Source organism: Rhodamnia argentea, chromosome 9, assembly GCF_020921035.1.
Source record: "Rhodamnia argentea isolate NSW1041297 chromosome 9, ASM2092103v1, whole genome shotgun sequence".
In the NCBI taxonomy this organism is placed as follows: Eukaryota; Viridiplantae; Streptophyta; class Magnoliopsida; order Myrtales; family Myrtaceae; genus Rhodamnia; species Rhodamnia argentea.
The window spans coordinates 8,434,108-8,441,159 of record NC_063158.1 but is presented as its reverse complement, the minus strand read 5'-3'; the positions used below and the strand labels follow the sequence as shown (position 1 = coordinate 8,441,159).

The 7,052-nt window shown below is 40.3% G+C and overlaps 1 protein-coding gene across 3 annotated transcripts; it reads right to left on the bottom strand.

Annotated features, from left to right (window-relative positions):
* Nucleotides 1-3,411: 3,411 nt before the first annotated feature.
* On the bottom strand, nt 3,412-7,052 carry LOC115756616 (protein FATTY ACID EXPORT 4, chloroplastic). 3 transcript variants are annotated; one of them, XM_048285544.1, is made up of 6 exons: nt 7,004-7,052; nt 6,617-6,928; nt 6,397-6,461; nt 3,999-4,086; nt 3,681-3,824; nt 3,412-3,523 (listed from the first exon to the last, which is right to left on the bottom strand). In XM_048285544.1, exons 2-5 carry the CDS (start codon nt 6,903-6,905, stop codon nt 3,715-3,717), a joined length of 552 nt encoding a protein of 183 aa, XP_048141501.1. In that variant the 5' UTR covers nt 6,906-6,928; nt 7,004-7,052; the 3' UTR covers nt 3,412-3,523; nt 3,681-3,714. The 3 variants fall into 3 exon arrangements, with proteins under 3 accessions (XP_048141501.1, XP_030552321.1, XP_048141500.1); XM_030696461.2 differs by having other exon boundaries at nt 3,412-3,824; nt 7,004-7,049; XM_048285543.1 differs by having other exon boundaries at nt 3,412-3,824; nt 6,617-6,923; nt 7,014-7,042.

Sequence of the window (7,052 nt, the reverse complement as noted above, 5' to 3'; positions counted from 1 at the left end):
CATAATGACAGTAGAATGCTTGGCCACCAAGTCCAAATACACAAACCCCTTTCTTGATTAGGGAGACTTAAGTGATGGTTAACAGAGAAATCTTCTTTTCAGGTTCATCTTTTTTCCTTTTTCCTCTTTCCTCCTTATCTTCTTTAGTGGTTGCTAGGGTTTGAGCTCGTGCTGGTGCTTACTCTTTCCTGGCTAATGTCGTGTACCTGTTTACTTGGGGGCTTCAAATTGGTATATTTGCTGAAGTGCATCAGTGCAGACCATTGTCCATTCACTCCACAATGACTTTGCCAGAATTATGGCACATTATGAAGCACCCAAACAAAAGTTTTCCTCGACTGAAATGAGAAATGGACAAACCTGAAGACAAAGCTTTAGTGGAGATGAATCTCTCTTTATTGCAGAGACCATAATGATGTCGGTTCATGTTTTTTTTAAGGCATAAGTCCATTGGAAGTCCGAAAACCTATCACGAAAGTACAATCGAGTCCTAGAATTTGTTATCAAAGTGCATTCAAGTCCTAAAATTTTCAAAAATAATATTCGAGTTCTGAAACTTGATAAATCTTTCCAATCAAGTCTTTTAGCTGATTGTAATTTTTGAAAGTTGTAGGGCTCGATTACACTTTTGTTACCAATTTTAGGACTTGATTGGACTTTTTAAAAGTTATAAAACTCGAATACACTTTCGCGATAAGTTTTAGGACTTTCAATATACTTAGCTTTTTTTTTTTAATAGGTAGTGATGGAAGCTGAACTTTTTTAGGTTCAATGAAAGTTTGGACTTCCCCCCTTCCTAATTCTCTGTCCTCCACTGTCACCAAATGCATAATCTGCGAAAAACACAACCTCCGCAAAACCCACTAAAGAACTACGCAAAATCAAAGGAATGGAGACCAAATGGGTATGGAATCCACACACATTCTTTGATGTGATCTCCACTTAATTAGAAAAAGGTAAAAGCAATGAGCTTAAACACATGATTTCGTCCCGCGAATCATCATAGACGTGGTTTGATTTGTGCCAGGAAGTGCCAAGTGCGCTTTTTGGGATGAATTAGCAAAAAGGTCATGCACATATTATAATTATGCTAATTCAGTCTTGAATATTTTGCATGTGTAACAATCAGTTCTAAATTTTTTATATTTATGCCAATTCAGTTCACCTAACAAGAAATTGCCGACGCGGCATGGCCGGCTTGACCAACCAGGGGCGAGGCGACAAGATTAGGCTTGTTGTCGTAGGGCGAGGACCGGTGAGTCAACCTCGCTGGTCATTGGGTGAGGTCGACCTCGCCATGGCTGGGCGAGGTTTGCCCACGCTAGTGGTCGGCGGGGCGAGCTTTGTAGAGGCCGGCAAGGTCCCACCTCTAGTATGTTGCCAAGGCCGGTAATCAGCTAGAGGAAAAAGATGGAAAAAGAAAGAAAGAGAAGGAAAAATAAAAATAAAAATAATTTAAAAAAGAGAATTTTTTTTAGATATTATAGAAAATTATTTACGTCGGCACCGGCCCACCACGTAAGCGATTTCCAGCCAGATGGACTGAATTAGCATAAATGTAAAATGTTTAGTATTGAATTGACAAATAGAAAAAGTTGAGAATTGAGTTGACATAATTACAATAGATTTATGGTTTTTTTGATGATTTTTCCTGCTTGAAGTTGAAGAAGAGTCATGATTGCATGCGAGGAAAAACAGAAGACACAGTGGTTTGACAATCACATGTACACATTCTCTCTCCCCTAGAGAATTTGTGGCATGAACAGAGTGAGAGATGTCAAGTCCCTATTAAGCCAAAGATCAGAAAAGATGCTGCAAAAAAATTATTTCAAAAGACAAAGGTAACATCAATTCATTCCTTGGTGTGCAGCCCCTTCTTTTACTCACCTCCATTCTTTTTTAGGAAGAGTGGGAGTGAGAGATGGCCCACAATTCAAAACCTCTATTGGAAGGCAAATGCCAGGCTTGCCAAGAGACGCACAAAAAAGACTACCAATCACCCAGCAATTCCCTAGAAGCTTCTCTCTCTCTCTCTCTCTCTCTCCTTGAATCTTGATCCGGGTGGTGAAGTGAAATGATTTGTTTATTTGTGGTTGAGAGCTTTTGAAGAGATGTCAGCAAGAGCAAAAAGAAAAGTTCCAGCGGGGGTTCTCTCTGATTGATTGACTAAATCTCTTTAGAGTCTAAAGACACTTTCCTAGACTCCCTTTGAGTAGGAAATAAGATTACTCAAGATTTGATTGTTGGGTCATCCATGAAATACCCCTTTCTCATTTCCCTTTTTCCCTATACTTCTCTACGGTCATTGATGGTCGGAACCTGCTCATACTCGGTTTGAATTCAAGCGTGTTAGGTTGAGATTAGCCTGTTTATTTGTCGTCAATAACATATCAACCTATTAGGTCGAGTACGACTTCACCTTTACGATACTTTGAAGCACGTTAAGGTGTGCTTTATTAGTGGATTAATCTGTTGTTCATGGTATTATGAGTCTTGCTTGTACGTGCTTTTATTCGCCTGCACGGGTTGATGTCTGAAGCAAATTCCCCGAATGTGCTATATGCAAATATGTCATATGATCCTCTTAATTTGGGAAAAAAGCATAAAAAAAGCCCTAAAAAACCTTTCAATTGAACAAATTTGCAGACAGAGCCATTTGCATAGAAAGGATGCGAGAGTTCCAATTAATTAAAACTAGATGTTGTCCTAGACGAAAGTTTCATTGCAATTGGAAATGAGCATTTTGTCACTGGAAAGAGAATCTTTAACACACATTCTTCCCCTTGGGAGGCAAAGAGAAATGCCAATTACCATCACTGACACTGATCTTCCTTCTCTTTTTTGGAGTTTTCCTTCATTTGAATAACTTCATATTCTTCCACATTTTCTGATTTTGTTAAAAAGCTTCACAACCATGAATTACAAGACCTTTTGATCAATAAGTTATGCGATTCATAGGCAAAGGTTTCGTGTATTTACGATGAGCTCAAGTACTAGTACCATCAATTAGCTAAAACTCATAATTAATCTTACCGAAAAATCAGACCCAATGTGATGCCAAACCCAAAAGGTAATCAGAAACAGAAACAGAAACATTATGAATCTGCAAATATCCTCACAGACCAGTCCTAACAAAATGCTCATGAAGGAAAAATGCTTTTGAAAAACCAGAGACAGGAATAAGAATTTGAATACTAATACACCAAATTTGCTCAGGCAAATTAGAGGAAGAATACAGAGCAAAAGTGCAGGAAAAGAGCTAAGCCAATGTATTTCCACCAGAAAATTGAATTGAACCGTGTTCACTCTTTTGCTCCTCGATTTGCATGAGCCAACTTCATGTCTTGAACATGAATGTTGACTTTGAGAAGGTTGGGATCCCCAGTAGATCCCACAAAAGCTCAGATACACTTTTCAAACTCTCTTTAGTGCAGACATCACCAAAATGGGTCAAAAGTCAATTCTCCTAGTCCAGACATTACCACTGTATGGAGAGTGCAACCACTTCCGATGTCAGTGGCCTCTAAACAATAATTGGAGACAGAAGAGGAAGGGTCTCAATTGAGATGGTAAGCACAATGATTTTTCCATTTTTTTTGTTTCATATTTTCAGTGAAAAATCGCACAATTATTTCATGTAGAGTGACAACTATAACAAGTGGTAGCACATCCCCACGAGCCTTTATCAGAGCAAGAGAGCGAGTATTTCATCAGTCAGACAGTATCTTGCAAATAAGCAGATATGAAAACTGCCAATGCGAGGACTGAGAGAGCTAATAGAGGACCTGCCGGGGTCAGTTTTCGTGTAGCCACCAAGCGTATACCTGAAACAGCAAAAGAATAGGGACAAAATTACAGCACCGAGAGGGCAAGTAGGAAATGAGGATCCTCGGCCTTCAACATAAGTCTGTATATTATAAGCAACTAGCCAGATAACTACATGAGCCGAATGGGAAATCAAAGTGCAGGGTAAGGGAAACGAAGTTTTTGGAACTTACCAAACACGGATGAAAAAAGAAAGGCGGCGCCAAATCCAAGTGCATAACCAATTGATTTTGTCTCTGGTGCTTGCATAAGATAGTAGGCCTGCATGAGCAACCCAAAAGATGCACTGTTATTAACTAGTCACATCAGCTAGTGACTATAAAGGACTCATATGAAGCGTTTCGAAAAAGACTACTAAGTAGATTTTCTATTTCTGCTCATTTAGACCTCAAGAAGCTATTCAAATGACAGGCTATCAGTGTTGCTATTGACCATCTAGTCATTCCCCTCATGCATGTGAAGCAAGAAAACCACACATCAAAGTACATGTGACATGCGTATCTAGTTTCTCGAAGAAGGTTTTCTTAAGTAGTAAAGCTTTAGGACAAGGTCTTTGCTGGGACAAGAGTTTGAACAACGGGAAATCACAAGAGAATTGGCATGGCATTAGAGAAACTTGAGAGCTCACCAGATATCCTCTTGGTGAAATTGGTATGGGTACCCTCAACCCATAGTTTTCTTCTATACTGATGACATCCCCACACACAATAACATAATATAAAAGAAAGAAAGTGAAAGAAGCACTGCTTAGCAGACTTTCCTCAAAACCTTTCTTCAGGCATCTAAAAACTTGCAAATGTAATGCATTAATTTGCAGCTCAGCCATTTAACTCATTTAAATTATGCAAAATTTCTGACAAGTTTAAAACGAAAAAGGAAGGAAATGGCAACCTTTTCCTCGTCCATGATACTTAAATTGTTCCAAATGAGTCCGCATATAAAAAAGGTTATATATTTGAATGTTGTGAAAGCTGTTAAGAAGAATTCCTATCATTAGTTCTCCATAACAATAAGATGCAACCTCTCACTTCACCTCCAAACTACTACCTAAGTAAACTAGTTCTGCAGAAAGCTCCAGAATCTCAGAGTGAACTCTGCAGCATTGAAAACTATTTAAAGGCGAGGTTCACTACATAACTACAGGAGAATTACTCTTCTAGAGAGCTGTCAATCGCATACAACAGCAGTAAAGTGTAATCATAATTGTTGATATCTCATCGACCACCAAGTTCATCACAAAGGAATTGTATGTGGAAGTGTCTTTAAAACCATAAGAGCATGATCAACCTTAGCTTATTTCACTTGCAAAATTGCCTCTATTGCCAGTGAATCAGACAGAAGTACATAAACAAACTAAATAAAGAAGGACATTGGTACCATATTAAACGTGAACAGAATCTAATCTGAAGTAAATTGAGACAGATAGAGTGTCTGTAAAGGGCGGTGTTCGATCATTTGATGTATGCAGCCAGTAGACCCTTCCATGGAAAGCTAATGGCCAAAAGGTATTTTTCCAGAATAAGTACATGGTGCAGGATATGGTTTCTGTTTGATGACAGAGGAGTCACATGAAAGTTGGACAGCAACTTTAGATCCCTCAATAAATTTAAAAGCAGTTGATCAGTCTCTCCTCCAAAGAGCCACCAAGTCTCCTCAAATCTAAATTCTTCTTCATAGTCATGCGACTACTGAAAATCAGAGCTAGATTTTCTATTGCTTCTCCACAACTTGATTTACTAGGGTGGGAGAAAAAACATCCACATGTTTCTGTGAAGATCTCATGCTACCCAGAGATAAGCTTGACGCCGCATGTGAAATTCACTCTTCTATTAGATCTGCTATGCAATAACTATCCATCTTTCAAGGGGTAAACATGGACATATCTTAGGTTCTGATATTGGACGGATAAACAAAGTGGGTGAAAATAGCACCTGCAATAGAAAATTTTTAAAGGGATTGAGCAGCTAATGCTTGCTAAATAACAAGTTCACTGGACCAGAAAAGTTCAAAAGGGAAAATCAACTGACCCTGATGCAAAACTAGGTTAATCGACAAGACCACACTCCTCCAATGGTTATCCAAATGTTTCAGCACACTGGTGGACTTCGCAGGCTGGGGTAGGCCATACACAAACACCAGGTGCTCGATAAATTGCAATTTCACCCAACATAATGTTCAGGAGTTTCCCTTATTCAGCCCCAATCCCACCCATAAGGTTCGACTGGCACCCTAGGACTAGTAGAGTTTACCTGCAGTTCCCTCATGGTCGCCATTGACTCCCTATATGTCAATCACATGCACCCGCAACACCTATGATCAAAACTACATGAACAGGATCAACCAATCCAAGTAGTCTTCTTTTTTTTTGGGATTCCCTTAACCAAGTCCCACTTTCTACTCTAGAATGATACCAATAAGCCCCAGAGAAGCACCGAATCTCTTCTTTTACTTTCAGAGCAGGACATTTGGTCCATTGTGTCGTTAAAGTAGCTAAACATCATAAATTTATCGAAAAAGGAGGAAAGAATTCGACAAATAGCAAAACAATTAACTAGAGGGAATTTCGCTCACAGTGGCCATTAGAACAGCCCCAGTGCACCCTCCAGCAAGTGAGCCCTTGCTTCCTGACCTGCTAACTGCACCCACAGATCTTCCCAAACTTCAGTTCTCATTTCTAACATGTCATTACTTCTATCACCGTTCAATTACCGATCAAAACAAGGAAAACAAAAGGCGCAGGAAGGGAATCAATGTAAATGAGAAATTGCCAAAGAAGAGAGCAAATACGTACAGGCGAAGAGACCGCCGCCGAGAAGAAGAGACCCATAAACGGCGGAGGTGACCGGAGCGAGGTCGCCCAGTTGGGCTTCGCACCGGAAACGACGTCGCTTGTGGCTGGGCAATTCGCTCAACGTCAGCCCCGAGCCGATGCCAAACCTCAGCTTCAGCGAAGTCGCAGCGTGACCATCGAAATGGCGAGTCGCGGAGTGATTGGGGTGATAGTAGTTCGGGCGCTGGTAGTGTAGTAGGACTGGGGTGGGTTTGGGTGGGAATGTCGGCGGCGACAGCGAGAATGACATCTTCTGTTTCGGACGCTGCTGACGAGGCAGGGAGAAAGGGGGATGCTAAGCAAAATAAACGGCGAACAATCGGTGGATAACGGGGAAAATTCCGAAAATTCTCACGAGGGTCTAATTCTAAACCTTCATTTCAACGTGAATCTTTCT

Excerpts from the sequence above, each read along its gene's own strand:
- LOC115756616 (XM_048285544.1), bottom strand. The coding sequence starts at position 6,905 with ATGTCATTCTCGCTGTCGCCGCCGACATTCCCACCCAAACCCACCCCA. Across the intron at positions 6,462-6,616 it reads CGGCGGCGGTCTCTTCGCCT|TTAGCAGGTCAGGAAGCAAG; the intron begins GTACGTATTTGC and ends CTGTGGGTGCAG. Across the intron at positions 3,825-3,998 it reads TCTTTTTTCATCCGTGTTTG|GTATACGCTTGGTGGCTACA; the intron begins GTAAGTTCCAAA and ends TTGCTGTTTCAG.